Here is a 23,566-nt window from a genome sequence, read left to right as displayed (position 1 = left end):
CAGTATAACACAGCCTGCTGTAAGATTGCAGACATGCTATGAAACCAAGAATAGAAGTAAAGTGAATGTAGCAGCAAAAACCAAAAACATGCTAAGACGAAATGCCTTCTAGAATTTGCTTCCTTAGAGGATGATTGAAGAAATAGGTAACAAGGAAAAGAATTAAGAAAGAAACACGGAGCCTAATAGTCTCTCCTTCACTTACAAAAATCCACACATCTACAGCTTAGCATGACAACTACGACCATTCAAATACTTAATTCACTCATAACTCCAAAATATGTAATCATCTTTTTCGCATGAGAAGATCCATCATTAAAGATACATTATCAGAGAAAATTCTAACAATGGATGGAGCAACTTCAAGTAAACTAGGATTCCCTCTTACAACCATGAACCAGACTTGTGCTTCCGAGGGCTTTTATTTGGAACAGCTTTCCAACACTTATGCACAACTCATCAGTTATCAATCACCACAAGGCCACAAAAACTAACTAAATAAATAAACAGTGAAAAAAAACTTGGCTTCCTCTACATATACCTTTTTCTGAAGCAGCTCTAATTGCATTTATATTTGCAGTTCCATTAATCTTATACATATAAGATTGCGAGCCAAAACCACCAACACAAGAAATCTAGAAAGCATGCACAAATTAGCAGAAAGACCAATCTCTCGTTTCAAAAAGAAGAGAAGCATAATCACATCCTGTGTAGCAAAACAACCATTGCACAAACACGCGCACGCAAAAACAAAATGTTATTTAGGTGAATAGTGAGGAGATCACATACAACAGAGGTGACCCCATTTAAGGCTTGCATCCACGAATCAGATGATAGTAGGTTTCCTACACAAGAAGACAGTTAGAAACAAAAGTTCAGAGACATCATGACATCAAAAGCACAGTCAAAAAGAAAGCACCACAGCACAATGTAAACCTTGATGCCAAATCACGTTGTTAACCCATGATTCCTGTATCGATGGCCTACCAGACCTGAAAGGAAAAGCCAATAATTTTAACAGAAACAAGAAAGAATCTATATATAATGAGAGGCCAAAAACTGCACAAAAACACAAGAAATCACTCCATAAACCAGCAATGCACATGATCCAGAATTTCAAAGGTTGGGACACTCCTAAAAAGTGAGAAAAATCCTTCTAACAGACACTGATAGCATTATTACAGAATAGAGAAAGAAAAGGGAAAAGAAAATTTGGTCAGTGTAAAAGAGAATAAAGCTTCCGCAAAGCAAAAGCTACCGAGAACAACAAACACCACTAATATAAAATGCAATACAATCACATTTTTGAAGAAAAAAAATACATGAGTCAGGTAAGACACCATATTCCCTATATAAACCCCGGAGACTATGATTGCTATATGTTTTGATTAACCAACAATCATTCAAAAACTCTTTAGCATCAAAGGGTACATGAATAAGCAGACATCAAACGAGAATCACCAACTATCAAAGACCAAATTTACAACTTTGAAGGGTCACCATACCTGCTGAGGCTAGCAACTGTTAAGCCACGGTCTACAGCTTCTTTGCAGATGTGAGAGCCAACAAATCCATTTCCACCCAATACAAGCAACTGCATCGACTAGTATATCAATCAAAATGTAAAAAAAACTCAAGATATCTAAAGCACCAATTACGGTTCACTGTCCAGCATACCTTCTCTGTTGGTGGTGGAGGTACATTCAATGTCTCAGCCTCCTCAACTTTAAAGGGTTCATCAACCTTATTCGAATCAGTAGATAAATATCTCCCATTACTTGATACAGCCATTGTACTATCTCAAAAATTAAACAAGCTCATCAGAAAATGCAACATCCTTCACATGTGGTAACACCATAGAATCATACATTAAGTTGTCATTGCTGTTCTATTCACAAAACATCTGCAAGCAACTAAAAACAAGAAACCCCACCAATCTCTATCGTCACATAAGCAAGGATCATTGCCAATTCCCAAAAAAAATCTTCTCTTTAACCTTTTTTTGGCATTTTCCAGTAAATAAAGAGAAGCCCTTAAACACTCACATCAAGAAACAAGAAAAAAGCACAATGTGATCTTACAAGAAATCAATGCCACACAATATTAAACAAAAAAACCATTTTTTCCCACTTTTAAAAAAATTCTTAACAAAATTATTTCACCTTCTTATCAATACAAATAACTCTATAAAGAATGCCACTACAATTCTTGAAAAAGCAAGCAAAAAACTCGAAAAAAAAAAAAGGTAAAGGAACGTACTATAATTTGGAGAGTGAAGTTCTTGAATGGATCAAACGTGAAGTAAGAGAAGTCATTTTGGTGATTTGATCTTAAAGGGTTTTGGGTTCTTGAATGGTCGGCTTCAGTTTTTCTAGTTCTTTCTTCACTGCTAGAAAAGTCTGGTTGAAGAAGAAAGAGAACACGTGGAGGGCAATGGAGGTGACAGGTATTTAGTGCATATGTGGCTTGCTGTCAACCTAGAAAAACTGTGAAGAGGAAATTTATGGTGTTGCTACGGTATAAAATATAAATGCTTGGGCATTTCTGTATTTTTGTAACAATAAAAATATTGTGTCTGAAGCAGAATTATTAAATCCGGGCAGGCCACTTATCAGGTAAAAGACTTCAAGATTTATTTAAAAAAATATTAAAATATATTATTTTAAAAATAAATAGATAAGTAAAAAATTAAACTGAATTTTAATGGGGTCTTTCACCTAGTGTGATTTCAAACACAATTTTAATTAAATTTAATAACATTGGCTAAAAAAACTTGCCAAGGACAAGCCTCTCAAACATTAGAAGTGTTTTTTTTAATTAAATTAATATGGTGTGAATATTATATCTACCTTCATATTATTAAATATTATTTTTACATTTAAATTATTTTGATATATTTTTAAAATAGAAAAGGTAGACTTGAGGAGGGTGTGCTAACTTAGTTGTCATGACTATATAATGGGCCCAAGTCCATACATAAAATCAAAGGCCCAAAAACACTTGAGGATCTGTTTTACTAAAATTGGCCCTTTCTAATCTCTCTTTTTCCTGGCAAGTTATACCTCCCTCGTACCCCCTTTTTTATATCAATTGGGCTAGGGTTGGGGGAGAAACCCCTCTAAATTTGTTTTCATTATTTTGTATTTATTTTTCCTATATTAGTACTGTTTGAATTTTAAAAAAGACGAGTGAATTTTATTTTTATTTTTTGTAATGTATCTATTTAATTAGATCTAGATAATTAGTTTAAGATTGAATGAGAGAGCTATTTAAATTTAAAGATATCCTTGGATTATAAGACTTTACAAGTAGCTAAATAAAATTCATTTCAAGTGAGAATAAAAATCCCAAGAATTTACCTTAACTATCCCAAGACTTTATTATTCATCTATATGAGTTATAAAACTAGAGGGAGAGACATGGATTGATCAACAATTCTGTTGTGTTAGGGTGTGTTTTGGATTGTGGTAACGGTGGTAGTTCAAAGAGTTTTTCGCTTAGAAATACATCAAAATAATTTTTTATTTTTTAAAAATTATTTTTAACATTAGCATATCAAAACGATCTGAAAACACAAAAAAATCATTTTAAACAAAAAAAATCAAATTTTAAAAGAACATAGTTTGCACTACGTTCTCAATCACACTTTTAATATCATTTCTCACTCCCCGGGGAATTCTTTCCAAAAAAAACTTACAATAAAAAATAAAAAGAAAAGAAAAGGAGAGTGCTCTAAACACGGCATCCACTATTAAGAGCTCAATTCAATATTGTTTGATATTATATATATGATATGAACAACAATTCCTATATATCATGATGGCAAATGATATTATTCTCTCCTTTAGTGACTTCATTGATCATAATAATTGTTGCGATATAAACAAATGGAATTAGAGCTATCAACTTGATTAACTTGTAATCATGGAGGGCCCGACATGAAAAAATGTCACCTTACCTCCACTCCTGCAAGCACATCCAATATGTGCTTAGTGAATGATTATTAGGCTAAACAAACAAGGGGAAATATCTTAATCAACTAGTAGACTAAGACATTGATCATGATTAAGAGAAGAATAAGTACTTGTGGAATCTGATCACCTCTAGAGATTGTACTTTTAGCAGATCCCAGAAAAGTGATATAAACACTGTTTTAATTAATTGAAGAATAGCTTGGATCAATCTCAACTCAGGGCAGTGGAAGAGAAAGAATATCATTAAACATAAAAACTGAGATTTAGAACAACAAATCTCAGTTTTGGTCAGAATTCCACAATTTTTTAATTATGAAGAAGATGTTTGAACTCAAAATTTCTTGAAGATAGAAAACATTGATATGAGTAACTACACCAATTTTAAGAGAAAGCTTAAAATAAAATTATGATGTATATTGATTAATTAAACACTTAATACGTATTTAAAACGGAACCTAAGCAATATTTACGTACAACATGAACTTAACTATACGAAGTTGCCACGATAAATATATTTAAAAATAATGAGATTTTTTTAAAAAAAATACCAATAGCCAGAATGTTGGGGGCTTTAATTGTGCGAGTGTATGAAGTTCTCTTTCTTTCTTTCTTCAATCAAAGCGAATATATGTTAATTAGTTGGTAGAGTCTGTTTTATGTAAGAGAATTAAAAGAATCAATTAATAGCATATCAAGAACACGAAATCAAGATAAAGTGGATGGAAAATAAAGTGTGTGTGTGCGAGAGAGTTGACAAATGAACACAATGGATATTCCCAAGTTGTTGTCCACGACATGTATATATGAAAAGCATGCATTATATTATTATTAGCTACAAGTAATTAGCTAGATTCTGTAATCTAATCTCAAATTAATTAGAACTTCATATATAGAAGCATATGATATGGAGATGGAAAAAAAAACCTTTAATAGGTTGGTTCAGGTGATATGAAGAAGAGTATTCATCTATATATTATCTATGTATTAAATCTTGTATCAATTTTTTCTAATTTATAATATAAAAATTGAAAGATTAAAAACATATTGTATCAAATTCTTCTAATTTATAAAAGCTTGGCCTCTCAAATAATAATTTTCCCATTGGCTACCTGGCTAGGCCCTTAAAACATTATCTATATATTCACTCTCTAAATGCGGAAAAACTACCGAGAGTTTCTCGATCCCCTTTGTGCACTAGGCTTTTAAAAATATTATAGGATTTTAGCAATTATGCATTTGCCATGAAGCTACTTTAGTCCTTGCAAGTGTACGTTTAGGATGGTGGGAAGTGATGAAACATGGGACACCCACGAACAAAAATCCATTAAATACTTAGCACAATGAGAGATCGATGTGGGAGCTATACCTTGTGGAAAATGGATAATACTTTGATCATTCAAGCCCCCACCACATAGTAGTAGTAAGTGCTTGCCCCTTCACTCTTTGTACGATCCTTGCATGATTTGTTACTTCGACATAAAAAAATTCTCAAAGCACAGAGAGAGGCCAAGGAGCAAGAGCCAAATTAGGAGAACCGAGGCAATGGCCATGGCCCATAAGGAAGGGTGGCGAGCATAGTATAAAGTAATGGTGCTTGAGAAGACAAGCTTGATATCCCAGCAATTTCCCAAAGTCTTTGGGTCCCAAGATCACTCATCCACCCACCTGATTTGTTTCCTGCTTGCCTTGCTCTTTTCTAGACTCGGGTGTTTTTCTTCTTAAATTAAATACAGATTGCTCTTCTGTAATTCACAACAGCCAACAAAGATTGCTTCAAACAAGTGCAGGATCTAGATCATAAAGATTGTAAGACTATAATTAGGACCAACAATGGATTAAACCCTATGTACTTCAGCTAAAAGTCTAAAGATTGTGTGCGTATTCCCACTCTTGATTATTTCCTTTTCCTTCTTGAAAAAAACCCGTCCAGCAATTGGGGTGTGCATAGATTTTCGTGAGAGTATCCTGCTTCTTTCGATCCAATTTCAACGAAGTTAGAATCTGATTCCATTCAGAATGAACAAGAAACGTATATACGGGTGTCTGTACTGGTACCTCCATAGCTGGAGATACGCCAAAACTCCAGCCAGCCTAAGGACTTTTTACACAAAATTCATCAACTTTGTCCAGCCTTTTAAACTGTTTCACATGTTCACAAACAACAGTGAACCTTGTTGGACTTTCTCTGTGTGTAAACACCCCAAGATTAAAAGCAACAGGCAGGGACAGAGCCTACCACATGATCAGATATGTGTGTGACTTTCGATGCCTGTCATCAATCAGTATCTCATGGCTATCTATCTCTTTCTAATTTGGGGACCATGAAAGACTATATATAAAGAAGGACCCGTGCTGCATATAACTATAGCTTGCTGATGTAATTGTGTTGTTGCAATATTTCACTTGGAGATTCTGGAGTCCTTTCCTGTTTTCCTCTTGTTAATTTGTGAGATTTAAACTATATAATGCATTGCGCATCATAACAACTATACAAAGCATAGGATAGATTTCCTCTCAATCACTTCATAAAAAAGGTCCAAGACAAAACCAAACCCTAGCCAATCAAGGGTTTATCTTCCTTACAAATCAACAGTTAAAAAAAAAGGAAGTACAATCAGTGCATCTTTTCTATGTGCGAATGGAGAGGATCGATGGGGCATGCAGATTTCTTAGAACATGGCCAAATGGATCAAATCATTCACAAAGCAAATAATAAAACGAAAGAAAGGGACAATGGATTGTTGCTACTTTACACACAAAGCTTATTCCATTTTATCTCTACTTAATCATTATGGTCTCCCTCTTGATCCACACATCTTATCTCACCAAAACAAAAGTTCAGTGCGTTTTACTGTGCCCTAAAGATATATATGGACCCCAAGCAGCTTGATTTTTCAGTTTTAAAATCACATAAAATCATATTAAAATTTTCCTAAAAATATATTTATTTTATGTCATAATCTTGTGATTATTTTATCTTGTTTTTTGAGGGAAACATTCTATGAACAAATCATAGATTAAAAACCGAAATAATTATCAATAAGGATTATGTCAATACACACAGATGCTACTACACGCAGCAGAAAAATATTTTGAGCATAATACAAAACGTTCAATGCATGAGAATATTATTTCATCCTGAAGAGAATTGTTGCCTTTGTAAGTGGAACAGGAAATGTGTGAAATCCACGATGGAATAATGTCAAATCAATTATTTTCTTAGTGAAAACCTATATATGGAATGACAATGCTGGATTCTCTGTTTGATCCTATAGATGTCAATGGTAGTTGGATTTTGATTTGAAGTTACATTCGTTGACACAAAAATATTGTTCGAAGAAGATGAATTGTAGATTCTAGAGTTTAGTTGGTAAAAAGAATCATGATTTGAATATAAATTAATTTCATATATTAATTAAACATGAAGGATTTAAAAGAAAAATTACAACTCCATTTCTAATCAAGTGGCCATTATATTGCAAGATAGGAAAAAAAATTATAATTTATTATTTAATTTAGGGAAAAAAATATTTTTCATTACTAATCATAGATCTTTTATTTTATAAGATTCGAACAAATAATTTTATTTTTTATTTAAAAAAAATTATAATTTTCTTATTATTTTCTGTAACCACCACTTATTTTATAACCCAAAGTATCATGTCATGTAACTCAAAATCTAATAAACTCTTTAATAATCATTTTTATATATTAAGTTTAATTTAGTCTGCTCAAGTATCAATAGAGGCAAAACCTATTATTTTTTTAATTTATTTTTTCTTCAAAGTGATGTTGTTTTATTTTAAAAAAATCAATTTAATTTATTTAACTCATGACTCAAACCTTGCATTAAGTCAACCTAAGTAATATTAAATAACAATGTTAATAATAAAAAAAAATTAACTCCATTAAACCATTATTTCTGCGATTTAAAGTTCTAATATACAAGTATTGAAGTGTAGAAAGATCAAATCAAGCTTTGCTTGTATTGATCTCAATGCACATTTTAAATTAAATCTCTAATGAAGAAAAAGTAATAAGATGTGCCTAAACCTTGAGGATTCGAGTACAATGTTTATCTTATATGATGACTAGACATGGGTTTTAGAACCAACCATTTTACTAGAAAGAAAGGAACCTAATTAAGTAATAAATCACTACATTTCTAATCAAATCAAAGATGATCATGTAGGCAGCAGCCCTGCCCTCTCCTGTCATTTCCAGTTGGATCTGTAGGGTCCACTCTAAAATACACAGGGCCCCACCAAAGCACCCATCAGAAACAACCACCATCCTGCTATACAGGATCATGTTTCAAGGGACTCTCTTCATACATAACATGCATCACATACACACATGAAAAAGTGTCGCCATAGCGTGCCAAATCCGTGACACCCAAATATAAAAGCATAAGAGCCACCAAACATATTTTAGGCCCTGTAAATGTAGAAATGTTCCATCTTAGTCTTTTGAGTTATACTGAGAAAATTACTCTGATCATTCTATAATTTAATTGTTTTTATATTTATTTTTCGTGTTTTCAAAACCACAGTGCATATCTTTAATCAGTATAAAATAAGCTAAATTATAAAATGGTTTTAGAATGTAAATTATTATGCAAGCAGTAAAGTTTATAAAATAAATTATAATTTTTAAAAATACGGATGGTAAGTATGAAAATGACTAAAGGTAATTTTTCCTATTATTAATTAGCTTCCTAGCTGTTAAATATCCAACAAAACCTGGTAGAATTTCCATTTTCTTTAATTTCTTAATGTTTTTCTTTATCTTTTTCTTTTAAATTCATGTGTGAGAAAATATTGATAATATCCCACAAAATTTCTATAAAATTCAAAAAATGGGTTTTCACCATTCATTTTCAGTAACTATCTAATTTTCAAGGAACCATATTAAAACTCTCTTTTTTTAATTCAATAGGAGATTTGGGAGACTTTGAATTATATAATATATGGGTAGTGCTATCCCATTAAATTTTGCCGTTAATTTTCATTTACTGTATAATTTTAGGAACTGTATTAAAATCAGTAAGAAATTTGAGAGACTCTCAATTTTATAGTAGAGAGTAGTCCTCTTCCATTAAATAATTGTAGTTTTCTTCTATATTAAAACTTATTCAATAAATACAAGATTAGTATCAAAAGAAATTAAATTATATAAACCAAAATGAAATGTTTGTATATATATAGGGATTAAAATGTAGTTTACCCAAAGCACAACCCCCTAACTCCCCCCTTATAAATTCCACCGCCCTACTTCTCCGTTTCTCAAACCTCACACACTTTCTTCTCAACCTTCTTACCAAAACCTCTGAAAGGTTATAAAAACATCAAAAAAAAAAATATGAGACCCGTAAGCCACCTGGGCACCACCATGAGCTCATCAAAGGCAGCAGCCACTCCACCAGCAATAGCCCAACCTCGCTCACCATGGCACTCTCCTGTGCCTTACCTCTTTGGAGGTCTAGCAGCTATGCTGGGCTTGATTGCTTTTGCTTTATTAATCTTGGCTTGCTCTTATTGGAGATTGTCTAGTCGTTTAGACAGTGAAAATGAAGGTAACGATCAAAGAGATCTTGAAAGTGGAAATGAAAAGGAAGGAAGTAACCCTGGGAAGGCAGAGAAAAGGGTTTATGAAGAGAAGTTCTTGGTTATTATGGCTGGGAATCAGAAGCCAACATTTTTAGCCACTCCTGTTTGTAGTAAAGTTTCTTCCTCTGGAGCCCAGATTGATAACCAAGAAGAAGAGAAGACAGAGAGCACCGGTGATCATTACAAGCTGAAAAATGAAGAAATGATAGGGGACAGCCATGATCAAGCAAGAACAACAGCTGAAGAAAACATAGAGACACAAGAGAATCAACAAGAAGAACAAAATTAAGCTGCAATGAGCAGGAAATAAATCAATTTTGGAGATGAAAGGAGAGTGTTTAATTTTTTTCTTTTTTTCTGGTACTTTTCCTGGTTTTTTGGTGTTTTGGGTGCTGTTCTTGTAGTACTTCGGGAGGTGTAAAAAATTTGCAGAGATGAGGCAATTCTTGAAGTAGAAGAAAAGGTTTTCTTCTTTACAGCAAATTACAGCCAAATTTTGCTTAGTAATTAATCATATTTTTCTTCATAATTACTTTTCCCAATATCTTTGATCCGTTTTTACAGCCAGCAATTACCAGCCTTCATTGATGACAACAAATTACAGCCAAATTTATTAACCCAACCCAGGCAATGACTTGAGTTATTAATCTAGTTCAGTCAAAACAAAAAAAGTTATTTCAATTTCATATAAAAAAATCAAAATAATATTATTTTAATTTATTTTAAAAAAATTATATTGAATTTTAACTAAGTGATTTTACTGATTAAACGAGTTAAATTAAATCAATCTCGAGTTAATTTTTTTAAAATCCAACATATATTGGATATTGTTTACTATTAATTGAGCTTGAAATTAAAGAATTTTTAATGGTTTGAAGTGGGTTTTGGTGCTTTAAAATTTTTAAAAGGTAATTATATATATATATATATATATATATATATATATATATATATATATATATATATATAATGAATATGATACTTCAAGAATCATCTTTTGTAGAAGGGATTGTTAATTCAGTTGTAAAAGATCGAAGAAAAGAAAAATTAATGGAGAATAAAGTGAAAAAAAATGGAGTCGAAGGGTCATATACTCTTTAAATGTATTTTCTCTTAATTCGGCTGCCGGAAGATTCCAAGGAACAAATTACTTGTTAATTCAGTTGTAAAAAAAGAAAAGAAAAACTAATGGAGAATAAAGTGAAAAAAATGGAGTCGAAGGGTCATATACTCTTTAAATGTATCTTCTCTTAATTTGGCTGCCGGAAAATTCCAAGGAACAAATTACCCGTAAAGCACAGTGACAAGAACTCTAGTAGTCCAACGTAGTAAATCCGTCGACTGTGCATGAAATTTGTGCTGCCTGAATGTCAGTGCAAGAGGAGATGGGTGATAAATAAGTAATTATGATAAATAATCTCTGTATTTTTTATGATTTAGTTGATATTTTCAGATCCATTTAAGTGAAGAAATTAATTTCATAATTTAGCTTTCAATCTGTTTTTTTTTATGTTGTAATTGATTAGTTGATACAGCACATTTATATACTATTTTAATGCTTTTGTATGAAAAGGCTGATATTTTTTATGAATTTGATATGCTAATATCAAGAATTTTAAAAATATTATTTTAATTTATTTTTAATTAAAAAAATATTATTTACTGCATTACTAAACACCTACTAAATCTTTATCATTCATGGGTACTATTAATCCAACACATCTGATGAATTTATATAGAATTTATTTCACATTTAGGTTTTTTCATCTCAAATTAAGAAATAATTTTAGAAACATTTCTCATTTGAGCAACAAATTAAGAAATGATCCATTGGTTTTGGTTTGTTCAGGTGAATCATTGATTTTCCTTTGGGAGGCTTTATAGGTGGCATTGAAGTGGAAAAAGAGAGATTTTTAGGTCTATTTGGAAACGTGGTTAAAATTGTATTTTCTTAAATTTTTTTAAAAAAATTGTTTTAAATGAATTTTTTTATGTTTTTATATCGTTTTGATGTGCTGATATTAAAAATGATTTTTTAAAAATAAAAAATTTTATTTTAATGTATTTATAAGTGAAAATAACTTTAAAACGTTGCCGTTATCACAATTTCAAACGGTCCCTTAGAATAGTATTTTGAAATTGTGTTACGGATGTTTTTCAAAGAGTTTTTTTAAAATATATTAAAATAATATTTTTTTTATTTTTAAAATTTTATTTTTAATATCAATATATTCAAAATTATATAAAAATATAAATTAAAATTAAAAAATCAATAAATTTAAAAAACGCGTTTTTAAATGCAAAAGTAAAGACAGCCGATGAATACACGAGAAAGCAGGCTTTTGCCTTGGACTACTTTCTTGGGATGCAAATAGGAGACACGTGGTGATCTATCGTTGGACTGTGAGCAATGGAAAGCAACGTGCTAGCTTTAGCAGCTGGGTTGTCTGCGCGCGGCGATGCGAAGACGCGTTTGTTGATAAATAAATGATTAATTAACAGCCTTGATTTTTTTAACGGACAGCTGTTTTTCCCTTATTAATAATAATCCCCTGTGAACAGCCGAGAATCTTGCTAATCTCTATACAAGCCAAGGTCAAGCCATCTCTTGGAGATCAAGTATTTTATATATTATTTTTTCTATTTTAAAATGATAAAAAAATCATTCTATAATTATTTTAGAAATATTTTTATTGAAACGTGTTTTCGTATCTATTTCTGTGGTTAAATATATTTTATGTCTTCTATATTTATCTTTTCTATCTATATCTATCTTTTCAGTAATGAAACATTAACTAAATATAATATTTATAATATATAAGGATTGCGCCAACTCAAATATGAGCAATGTCCAAGCTATTTTCATTCTTTGTATCATATGGTCATTATTACATATTTGAAAAAAAAATCCCATCACAATTATATACTAAAAAAGGAATCTTTATGGATACTATGGTTGAACAAAAAAACCAAAAAACTGATTAAACCGAGAAAATCAGATAAAAAAATTGAAAAAACCGAACCGTGAAAAAAAACCGATTAAAATTTTGAAAAAACCGATCTGTTCAGTTTGGTTTCAGTTTTATAAGCCTGAAACCGAAAAAATCAAACCGAACCGGAAAAAACCGGAAAAAAACAGAGTCAAACCGAAAAAACCGAACCAAAACCGAGCCAAACCGGAAAAAAACGAGCCAAACCGGTTTGAACCGGTTTTTGTTCAAAAAAACCGAACCAAACCGAAACCGGTCGATTTGAACCGGTTTCAGTTTTTTTTGTCAAAAAAAAATTCAACTTGGTTACTTTTTTTGATAAAAACCGAACCGAACAAAAAATAATCACCCATAATAAATACTAAATAGAACTTACTAGATGCAAATTCAATAGTCAAAACCACATTGTTGTGTATTGATAAAAAAGGCAAGCATGGGTAATTATAGTTTGTATAATATGCATACAAGGAATGAGAGCATCTACTAAGTTCATGTTAGATTTTTATTTTATTTATTTTTTACTTTAAAAGATATTAAATCAATCCTTTTTAAATATATTTTTTTAATAATTTTAATATGCTAATATAAACATATATAATTTTAATGTATTTTCAACTAAAAAAATATTTTTTAAAAAAACTTTACACTACATTAACAAATAAACACTGAAAATACATTTGAGTTCGCGGTTAAAACTCCATTTCATATCATAAAAATCATTAAATTATTGTTTTTCACCTATACAAACCAAGTCTAAATCCCATATATACATAGAAGAGAATCATTGCAATTTAAACAAATAATCACTTCGATATCCATCTTTGTTTTATTTTATTTTAAGCGATCATTTGGCATTGAAGAAAAGCAAAAGGGAAACTCAAGATTCTAAATCCATTTTAGCCTCGCATCAAAGTTGGTTTAGAGAACGAAATGCTTCCTCTACAAATTATCACATACCCTAACTCATCATATAAAAATTGAATTTAAGCCTAATTATTATTATTATTATTATTATTATTATTATTATTATTATTATTATTATCAGTCCCATCTCATGCTATAAATATTTCACTATATCTGCTGATAGCAACTCGTGATTCGATAGATATTTTGATTAATTAGAAAGGACATGCCTTGCCCTTGCAGCATGGTTTCTGTCATGTTATTGGACCAAACAATCTTACTTTTCCGACAAATAAGGCCACACGATGCAACTCTGAACACATAGTGTTAAATATAGCTATTTGGAATCAAACTACTATAGCTTATACATGGTTTTAAAAAAATAAAATTAAGACATGGTATACTTATAGTATTTTTGGACCGGCTCATGCTTTTTAAAACTATATCGAGACATATCGTTCATGTTAGCCTCGTATATTTAGAGAAATTTAATAAATTCTATGATTTGAAAACAAAAAATTAAATAAAAATCTTCTTAATCACTAAACCAACTTTTAAGATTAAAAAAATATAGTTTTGATCACAATTGTTAAACCCGAGTTGATCGAGTTAATTGATCTAAAAATCTCACAACCTAGAATCTGAATCGAGTTGTGTTCAAGTTGAAACAATTTTAATATCAACTCAACAAAAATCAATTAACTTAATCAAATCTAGTTCATACATGATTAAATCAATCAACACATGAAAATAAAGATAAAAATATTATTTTGAATAAAAATAATAAGCAAAGATGACATATTAACTCACAAATTGATCCAATAACCGAAAGTGTGACAAATATAGTTTTTGTGCATCAAAGTTGAACCAATTTTTTTTTTATTTATTTAAAAAATCCATGTATGTATTCGTATTAGGGCTGACACTCAAGGAACAATACCTGTTCACAAGCCCATCTGCCCTGCTCGGAACCACATCTTCATAGCCCACAACACTCTCGACACTTCACTGGCTTGAACAGAAGATTCTTGGAAATTGCTTGCTTGTTTAAAGTAAAGAGAGAGAGCTTCAGTACTTGGTATGAACAAAAACCTGCGAAACCGATCGAGTTCGTGACATGCACTTAGAAATTTTCGAAGTGTGAAAAACAGAAACAAAAAGAAAAAAATGGGTCTTTTGTTTAGTAGAATGTTCTCTTCTTTATTTGGTAATAAAGAAGCTCGAATACTTGTCCTCGGCCTCGACAATGCTGGCAAAACCACCATTCTCTGTAACTCCCCCACTTTCTTTCTGTTATTTATTTTCTGGGTTTTTCTAGTTTTACATATTTGTGATGTTTTGGTGTGTTTTCTTGTGATTTAGATCGGCTTCAAATGGGAGAGGTAGTCTCCACGATCCCAAGTGAGTTTCTTTTTTTAAAAAAGGAAGAAAATTTGAGTTGGGAATTTATGTTACCGTATGATTTTTTTCTGAATTTTTGCTAATCTGATGCTTTTTTTTTACGTGGTGTAGCGATTGGATTCAATGTAGAAACTGTACAGTACAACAACATTAAGTTTCAAGTCTGGGATTTAGGTAAGTAATTGGTTTTAATCTATGAATTAATGGAGTTTTAGTCTGTTAGATTGATTTTATTACGCAATGAAGAGGATACTGAGAGCTAGTATGCAGTAGAGTGATCAAGGGGTCCAGTCAAGTGGGCTTGATTTTGATGTACTTGTTAAGCACATGAGATATTTAGGGTTTATTTTTAGTTTCTTAATGTGTGGATTCTGAACTGTAAGGGTGTGCGAATTCACTGTTTGGTGTTCTAGTTTAGTTGCCTTGGGGTTAATGAAACCAAAGGAGGTTTTTAACAGTGATCTTCTAGTGAATTTGTTATGCTGTTTAAGTTCATGTAGCAATTCATTTTGTAAATTAATCTGGTTTATGGTTTGGTGCTACAGGTGGACAAACAAGTATCAGGTAACTTTTCTCCCTTCTTCTCTGAAGAAAATGTAGTTTACATTCTGTAGAAATTGTTTGCCATTATTGCTGTTGACCGGTGTTCTTAGTAGGAACATATGTGCTTTTGGTTTCTGTATTGTGTAGAGAATGCTATATGTGTTGTTGAGAAGTACAGTTACAGCGATGCAATCAATTAAATTTCGATGCTCTTAAAATCCTTCATGGATTTATGCTCAGTCCTCCCTCGAGTTTTTTGTTTGTGTCTATGCTGATTCCTTGGTAGTGGATATTTGGCATGCAATAGTCTGTTTTTCCTTCATGCCTTCCCTGTGAATAAGTTTGTATGTTTCTTTCAGGCCATATTGGAGGTGTTATTTCCCGAATACTCAAGCTGTAATTTATGTGGTAGATTCAAGTGACACGGAGAGAATTGGAATAGCCAAAGAAGAATTTCATTCAATTTTGGAGGTACTTCAGGAGTATCTGTTTTATTATCAGTTTGTAGAGTACCAGGATGCTGCTTAGTGGGTAATGTTCGTTCACATTCTATCAGATGTAGTCGTTGGTCTAGGTTGTCCTCTTCAATCTCAACATATTTATTTACTTTGATTGCTTGGGGAAATGGAAAAGGATAGCAGCAAAACACAGCAGATTTAGTCTCTTAATTTGTGACTTATATTTATTTCATAAAATTGGTGATTATCATTGTAATATACCAAAAGCAAGAATTATTAGTACGAGGTCATGGAGTTAAGTGGGTTACATTTTTTATAATTTGCAACATATCTGGACAATAAAAAACTTCCAGTTTCATATTGTCTGCAGTGTGACAGGGGGACTGCATTTTATGGGATTGTGAGTTGTTGGGATCATTGTTGCTAAGCTATGTAATCATTTTTTCCTCTGATATTTTACCATAAAAAATGTAGCTATCTATCAGGTTTAGTAATTTCTTCACAAAATTAAAGCAAGAGAATCAAAGGAAAAAATTTATCTTTTGTTGATTGTCAAAAAACTTATCCTTTGTTAATTGTCAGCTCTGCTATATTCTGAACTGCAATCTTGTTTTTCTTATGTAGATAGGAACTCGTTTTTCATGCTTACATCTATTGGAAAACAGACCAATTTTCATTAGCTCTAATGGCATCTAAGAACTCTGATATGAAATTGGACCTTTGTGCAGGAGGAAGAATTGAAAGGTGCAGTTGTCCTCATTTTTGCAAACAAGCAGGTGAAGACTATTTTCTCTAACATCCACAATTTGGATAAACTTTGTCAGCTCCTACAGTTATATAGGGGTCAATAATTGATTAGTTTGATCGTCTGAAAATGGGCTTCCTTGTACTCTCAACATTGTGTATAAAATACAAGCCAGTATTGGGAAAAAGAAAAAATCTGTCACCAACCACTGGAGTTTCTGATAACATGTTGCAACTATTGCTTTATATGAGCAGGATCTCCCTGGTGCACTTGATGCTGCTGCTGTGACTGAGGCATTGGAGTTGCACAAAATAAAAAGTCGCCAATGGGCCATCTTCAAAGCTTGTGCTACTAAGGGTGACGGCCTCTTTGAGGGCTTGGACTGGTAAGCATTCTTCATCGCAAAATACTAGACACGCATGTATCCTTAAATTCAAAGTATTATGAATCGGTTTATCATATATGGTATCACCTAGATGTCATGGGAAAAAAGTGTAACTGTGGTTTATATCTGGTGTTGCAAAGATTAAGTGGCAAACATTTTTGTTTCTGATCCTTAAAAGAAAACTCCATTTTGCTGAGGTTATATTTCCTTTTCAACCTACTCAAGTCTAATAGATTCTTCATATTTTGATTGATTTTTCAGTGATTGGTTTTGAAGAAAGAAAACAAAAGATTGATTTGGTACCTAGAATTTTCACTTATGGTAGATAGCAATTTTTTGTCACATATTCTGTCACTTGTGCATTGTGAATCACATGGGAATTTCATTTGGTAGGAGCATATTTTATCTTGAGTGAAAGTTAGGACCATAGCCAGTTTATCCTCCCTGGGACCTGCATAAGTGGGACCAACATCATTTATTGTCCTTGACTTCTCGAAATCTTTCAGATTTTCGTTTCAATAAAAAATGCTAGTGTGGATTAACAATTTTTTCTCTTCTGGCTTCATGGGGTCGTAAGTACCAATTTACTCGTCTTCACACGGTAGCCATACGCAGTTGCTTTCTCTATGGTACTGAAGTTTGGTGCCCCGCAATTACTTGACATAAATGCCTAAGTGGGAAATCAACTTTTGCAGGTTGAGTAACACTCTCAAATCAGGAGGTGGCTAACTTTGTTCAAGCAAGTTCCAGAACGAGCATAATCTCATGCACACGAATGCTGGAGCGATAAGTGTTATTACCCTCGATTCAAGCTTGGCATAATCTCAGGAGGTGACTTCGCAATTTCTTATTTCCATATGCTGAGATTAAAATACTGACTTGCAGGATTATTTTGGGGAAAACTGAAGCAAAAATACATATTTTTCTTGTAAGACTGCTTTAACACAATACATAATTAGCTGCTGCCCTTTTTGTTGTTCCCTCAAATTAGTGTGTCAAATTCATATTTTCATCTTTAGTACCATGGTTGTGGAAGGTATGGAGGAGGGCCTACTTTGATTCTTCATTAGCAATACACTGGCTTTAGCTGCCTGTGAAGAGGATGCTCCAAACAAATGAGCCAGGCCTATTTCCTGAGAAGCTTGTGAGTTGCTACCCAAGCTGTCGACCAGGGCTAGCCAATCTGACAAACACAGACTGCACCCTGATTTAATTTTCAGAAGAAATGAGTCAAGCCCGTGAGCTCAAAGTTGATTAAGAATTAATGAGGCTGAAGTTTAAGCATCAAATCTAATAATAGCCTCCAAGGGGCTGTGATGGGCTTTTCACTGCCAATGCCGAACAGCAGCTTTCCCCTCCTCTTTGGCTCGTATTTTTTCTTCTTTGATAGATACCTGTATCAGAGCAGAGGAACCTGCCAATGAAGTCTACTGCAGGGCAAAATTTGGCAGTAGAAAGATAATGTAAAGTTGGTACTTACTGAGTTTCGCAAACAGGCAGGTTGTGGTACTAAACAGTACACCAGGACAGTGCTTGTCTAGATTCTGTACTCGTCGTTTTCCTTGTGCCATCTGAATCCACTCTGAGGCCTGAGCAAGCAAATTGACACTCGAGAGGCTGTAGGATACTGTGGTTGCAAGCTGTATGTATTACTCTACGCCGCGCAACTTCATCAGCTTAGATTCTCTTAAGCTTCGATTTCAATGCAAGTGTTGCGAAAGTCTCTTTTAGTGTATGCAGAAGCGTTAGTGTCATTTCAAGAATTTGGGGCGGTTTACATCACAGAAACACACCCGGATCTGGGTCGGATAAAAAACGATGTCATGCGATTTTTAATGGTTTTTTTTTAAAAAAAACGTTTCTATCTTCTTTTTTTCCTTTAACATGAAACAATGTTATCTCCTTAAAAAAATATATATAAAAAAATGGATTCCACTTGAGAATTCCCTTTGAGGCCATATCTTAAGATAGGAAAGGAAAGCAGCTAACCCTAGAGTCATTCTCTACATATCCCTCTCGAACAGTAACTTGCCCATGCCGGCATGCCCCCTCTGGGTCCTCCACGCCCGCATTATTCAAACCTCCCTCGCCCCTTTCCCTCTCTCTCCCTTTCATACTCACCTACAAAAAGCTGAAAACATCACCTTTCTCTCGGTGGCCCCTCCCTCCAACTATACACAATTGACCCCTTTACTAAAACATCAAAATTAATATTAAATTAATATTTTTTTCAGACCCGTAGATTAGTCGACGTGTATACAAATTAACCCGATTATCCACGTTAATAATATAAAAAAATATATCAAAGTCCCCAATTTCCTAAAAAGAATATAAAAATGAAATTTTCCCATTAATTTCCCTTTGTTCGATGAAATCTCAGGTAACAATTCTGAGAAATTAATTGTATAAAATACAAGTTGTATACGGTTACGCAATGTAATTAAAAATAATATATTTTTTATTTTTTTATATTAACATATTATAACCATTAAAAAAAACACACGAAAAAACATTATTTTCAAAGAACTATTTAAAAAATGCAAATTTAAACACGACCAAATCAAACACACCCCTTAATAACATTGTTAAAACAAAATAAAAAACCAAAACCCTTTATATCTGGCTAGGACACCATCCACGTGTCAACCTCCCATTGGACAACACTTAGATCTCCGTGGTCCCCCTAGATAGATCCATACAGCAACACCGAACACTTAAACAACAGTAAACCACTCAACCAACCCCATAAAACTACGCTTCAACCTAAAGAACCCCATCGAGACAGAAAACAGCTCAACAGAAGCTTCAAGTCTTGAACCTCTTCGCCTTCATCTTCCTTAATGGCATCAAAGCTTTGTGACTCATGCAAATCAGCAACAGCAACGTTGTTTTGTCGAGCTGACTCAGCTTTCCTCTGCGTCAGTTGCGACTCCAAAATCCACGCGGCCAACAAGCTTGCTTCTCGCCACGCGCGTGTCTGGGTCTGTGAAGTCTGTGAACAAGCCCCAGCTCATGTCACCTGCAAGGCTGACGCTGCCGCTCTATGTGTCACCTGTGACCGTGACATCCACTCGGCAAACCCTCTTGCCCAACGCCACGAACGTGTCCCTGTCACTCCCTTCTTTGACTCTTCCTCCGCTGCGCACGGCGGTGGAGCTGCCGTTAACTTCTTGGAGTATCGTTACCTTGATGACGTGAATGGTGGGGATGATGTTAGTAGGGAGGAGGCAGAGGCGGAGTCGTGGCTGTTACCGAACCCTGGTGGGGGGAATACTAAAGGGGTGGACAGTTTGGATCTGAATACGGGTCAATATGTGTTTGGGGCGGAAATGCACCCGTATTTGGATTTGGATCGGTATGTGGATCAGAAAGTGGAAGTGGAAGTGCAAGAGCAGAACAGTTCAGGTACTACTGATGGGGTGGTGCCTGTGCAAAGTAACAAATTAGGGTTTCAAGCTCCTGCTTTGGTGAATGACAATTGCTGCTTTGAGTTGGATTTCTCTGCTGGATCTAAAACTTTTGCTGGTGGCTATGGCTATAACTCCTTGAGCCACAGTGTAAGTTCTCTAAATTGGATCTTTTGTTTGTAAAAATTGTAATAAATCTCTAGTCTTCGATTGGATAGCTTGACTTTGAACGGACGGAGAAGTGGACCGACCTAGTTTCGGTGCCTGAAAGTTGGCCTGAGATAATAAAACCTAAAAAACAAGTTATGAATTGAAAATGTTTAGTGCTATTAGGCACGTATAGTGAAGTTGTGGGTGGTGTTAGAAGTTCTGAGAGTTAATTAAGCTGCTAGGGTTTTCAACTTCTTACTAAAACTTTGTTTATGTTAGTAGAGACTATAATTTTGCTAGATTCAAGTTACCTATAGTAGAGATTTTCAGTTTAATAGTGTCTATAATTTTGTCAAATTTAAGTTGTTTAATTAATTTAAAGATTTAGATAGCAAATAGCTGTGTCTTCAATTGATGGGGATTTTAAATTTAAAGTGTATTTGATTTTGCTGTGAAAAATTCTCATTTTAAATCTTGAAAATATACCTAAATAATTTTATTTTTATTCTTTTAATATCAACATATTAAAACTATTGAAAAACACACTTACAAAATATATCAAAATTATTAATTTGATGCTTTTATAAAATATATTTTAAAAAAAAAATAAAAAAAATAATAGACACTACACTTTCAAACACTCAATTTAGAAATGAATCCAATCTCAACAAAATTTCAATCTCCAAAACTAGTCAACCAATGAATGTTGAGTTCAAGTTTAAAAGTGTTTGTAATCTGTTTTCTCATTTTTGAAAATTGTCATGCTAGCTTGTTACAGATTTCTAAGTAGCATTTGTGATTTCATGAATCTATCATCGTTTTAGTCCATCTGTTGTTACAAGGGATTTATCTGTAGTTCCAAAGTCCTGATCTTGTGGGCTTTTACTGCAGGTTTCTTCTTCATCTCTTGATGTTGGAGTCGTACCAGATGGCAGTACCTTGACAGACATATCGAACCCTTACAGTAGATCAGTGAGCAATGGAATGGAGTCGGCAAACCAGACAGTGCAACTATCAGCAGTTGACCGCGAAGCAAGGGTGTTAAGGTATAGAGAGAAGAGAAAGAATCGAAAATTCGAGAAGACAATTAGATATGCATCGCGAAAAGCCTATGCCGAAACAAGGCCTCGAATCAAAGGAAGGTTCGCTAAACGTACTGATTCCGGAGTCGAGGTTGATCGGAGTAGTATTTATGGATTCGGCGTTGTTCCATCATTCTAAGTTCACTTGTCTTTCCCTGATTTTGATGTTGGATTGACAATGTTGGAATGCCAACTTGTTTCCTCATTCGTCGAATCTTCTTCACTCCTGATGAGTTACGGGCTCTCAGTGGTAATAACTCCCTCTATGCTGCAACGAAAAACCCCAAGTTATCCCTCTCCTCTCGCAGAGGAGATTGTTGTATTTTTGCTGTAATCCTTCTTGCAGTTCAATGTTGTTGTATATAATTAAGGTGGAAGCCTTGAATTTGTACACGTTTTTATGCAGTAATGAGTTTTGTTTTGTGACAAGAATCAGCTTCACTGTTCTGGTATTTCAATCCTGGGAGGAACAGGGAGCTAGCTCGTTTTTAGGCGTAGGCAAAGTGTCGAGAATGATAAGATATTAACTCGTAATTATACTTTAAGATATTATATTGTTATCTAAAACAAAGATCAAAATCAGTGATGCCATTGGAGGATTGAGCAGCTTTATGTGCTTAAAAGTAATTACGGGGAAGTACAGGTTTTTTGTTGTTGCTTTCATAGAAGACGAAGATCAAAATCACCGATATCATAGGTGGGCGTCAATTATTTTATTGGTAAGAAATCACATCATGGGGAAGAAGAAAGATTATTATATTTATTAACTTTTTATTTATTTATTTATTTAAGAAAAGTAGATACAATGACTGGGGACTGTCTTTGTGATAAGATCAGTCAGTCAATGGGTAGATTCCTTCTGTACTTGATTAGGACATTGTATCAATCCCTTCTTTTTTTTATTTTATTTTATTTTAATTTTTTTTTTTATCGGTTTGTCTTCATTGGTAACTCGAATTTCAAATAATGCTCCTGTGGATGAATGATTGCATCATGCCATGCCCACAATTTACCACCGGCTCCTGGCATGGCCAGTTCCATGAGCTGGTGTTGTTGTTTTAGCAGCGTTGTTTTATAATTTATTTTTTAAATATATTAAAATATTATTTTTTAAAAAAATTATTTTTGATATTATTACATCAAAATAATATAAAAATATATAAAAATTAATTTAATATATAGATTTTTTAATTTTTTAAAATATTTTCCAAACACAAAAACAAGTAAATTCTAAATTATGGTATAATATCTGTGGTGGCCTCGTAATAAAGTGGAGATTGTGCATGCAACAATTATATATGCTTCCTAAGGAGGATTTAAAAAAAAAATATTTTTAATTTCATTTAAAAAATTAAATAATATGTTTAATAATTTTATTTATTCTAAATTATGGTATAATATCTGTGGTGACCTCGTAATAAAGTTGAGATAGGATTTAAAAAAATAATTTTTTTTCAATTTTATTTAAAAAATTAAATAATTTGTTTAATAATTTTATTTATTCTAATTGGTTTATGGTTTTAGTTATTTTTTCTTTATATTTAGGTTTTATAATTTGCTTAGTTTGGTTTTTGAGTTTGTTTAAAAAGTTATAAATCTATTAAAGAAACATACTACTTGAAAATAAATAGTTAATAATAAAATTTTGAATTAAATTTTTTTAAATGGTGATTCTAATTGACAAAATATCATGTTGCTTGTGTTGTTTTCATTTGTTTCAATTACTATCAGAGCCAACGATTCAGAATCTAATCTAGATTGAATTTTAACTTGAATTTTAAAAGATGGACCTAGTCATATTTAATTAATTTGATGGGTTAATTTATGACATAATAAAACTCAATAATGTCAACACCAAAGGTTTTTTCTAAATAAAAATCAAAGTTATTTTTAAAAAAATAATAATTGAGCTAAATTAA

At 32.7% G+C, this 23,566-nt stretch overlaps 4 protein-coding genes across 6 annotated transcripts in view; 3 read left to right on the top strand and 1 right to left on the bottom strand.

Moving 5' to 3' along the window:
* Positions 1 to 2,492, bottom strand: part of LOC7459903 (uncharacterized protein At1g32220, chloroplastic) — an 81,269-nt gene extending 78,777 nt beyond the window's left edge. Inside the window, exons 1-6 of one of the 3 annotated variants that reach the window (XR_008059386.1) lie at positions 2,260 to 2,492; positions 1,678 to 1,795; positions 1,506 to 1,594; positions 937 to 992; positions 790 to 845; positions 542 to 635 (exon numbers count right to left, since the gene is read on the bottom strand). Coding sequence is in view for 1 of the 3 variants with exons in the window: in XM_002308685.4 (XP_002308721.1) it covers positions 542 to 635; positions 790 to 845; positions 937 to 992; positions 1,506 to 1,594; positions 1,678 to 1,795; positions 2,260 to 2,315 (469 nt within the window). In the remaining 2 variants the exon portion in view is untranslated. The remainder of the gene's footprint in view (positions 1 to 541; positions 636 to 789; positions 846 to 936; positions 993 to 1,505; positions 1,595 to 1,677; positions 1,796 to 2,259) is intronic. The other 2 variants (XR_008059385.1, XM_002308685.4) reach the window with 2 other exon arrangements.
* Positions 2,493 to 9,267: 6,775 nt separating this feature from the next.
* Positions 9,268 to 10,112, top strand: LOC7459902 (protein GLUTAMINE DUMPER 5). The gene has a single exon (XM_002309661.4). The coding sequence runs from the start codon at positions 9,336 to 9,338 to the stop codon at positions 9,870 to 9,872; it is 537 nt and encodes a 178-aa protein (XP_002309697.4). The 5' UTR covers positions 9,268 to 9,335; the 3' UTR covers positions 9,873 to 10,112.
* A 4,369-nt stretch (positions 10,113 to 14,481) lies between these two features.
* LOC7459901 (ADP-ribosylation factor 1) lies at positions 14,482 to 17,995 on the top strand. The gene is made up of 8 exons (XM_002309660.4): positions 14,482 to 14,746; positions 14,839 to 14,877; positions 14,989 to 15,051; positions 15,423 to 15,441; positions 15,780 to 15,891; positions 16,607 to 16,654; positions 16,878 to 17,008; positions 17,704 to 17,995. The coding sequence occupies exons 1-8, from the start codon at positions 14,644 to 14,646 to the stop codon at positions 17,735 to 17,737; spliced, it is 549 nt and encodes a 182-aa protein (XP_002309696.1). The 5' UTR covers positions 14,482 to 14,643; the 3' UTR covers positions 17,738 to 17,995.
* A 1,745-nt stretch (positions 17,996 to 19,740) lies between these two features.
* On the top strand, positions 19,741 to 22,079 carry LOC7489168 (zinc finger protein CONSTANS-LIKE 4). The gene is made up of 2 exons (XM_002309659.4): positions 19,741 to 20,565; positions 21,457 to 22,079. Exons 1-2 carry the CDS (start codon positions 19,849 to 19,851, stop codon positions 21,784 to 21,786), a joined length of 1,047 nt encoding a protein of 348 aa, XP_002309695.1. The 5' UTR covers positions 19,741 to 19,848; the 3' UTR covers positions 21,787 to 22,079.
* Positions 22,080 to 23,566: the final 1,487 nt, after the last annotated feature.

Source organism: Populus trichocarpa, chromosome 6, assembly GCF_000002775.5.
Source record: "Populus trichocarpa isolate Nisqually-1 chromosome 6, P.trichocarpa_v4.1, whole genome shotgun sequence".
NCBI lineage: Eukaryota > Viridiplantae > Streptophyta > Magnoliopsida > Malpighiales > Salicaceae > Populus > Populus trichocarpa.
This window is presented reverse-complemented; position numbering and strand designations above follow the sequence as displayed.

What these genes read in the sequence shown, in the direction of transcription:
- LOC7459902 (XM_002309661.4), top strand. Translation starts at nt 9,336, where the DNA reads ATGAGACCCGTAAGCCACCTGGGCACCACCATGAGCTCATCAAAGGCA.
- LOC7459901 (XM_002309660.4), top strand. Translation starts at nt 14,644, where the DNA reads ATGGGTCTTTTGTTTAGTAGAATGTTCTCTTCTTTATTTGGTAATAAA. An exon ending in AATTTCATTCAATTTTGGAG is followed by an intron (nt 15,892 to 16,606) that starts GTACTTCAGGAG and finishes ACCTTTGTGCAG; the next exon opens with GAGGAAGAATTGAAAGGTGC. An exon ending in TCATTTTTGCAAACAAGCAG is followed by an intron (nt 16,655 to 16,877) that starts GTGAAGACTATT and finishes TTATATGAGCAG; the next exon opens with GATCTCCCTGGTGCACTTGA.
- LOC7489168 (XM_002309659.4), top strand. Translation starts at nt 19,849, where the DNA reads ATGGCATCAAAGCTTTGTGACTCATGCAAATCAGCAACAGCAACGTTG. An exon ending in ATAACTCCTTGAGCCACAGT is followed by an intron (nt 20,566 to 21,456) that starts GTAAGTTCTCTA and finishes CTTTTACTGCAG; the next exon opens with GTTTCTTCTTCATCTCTTGA.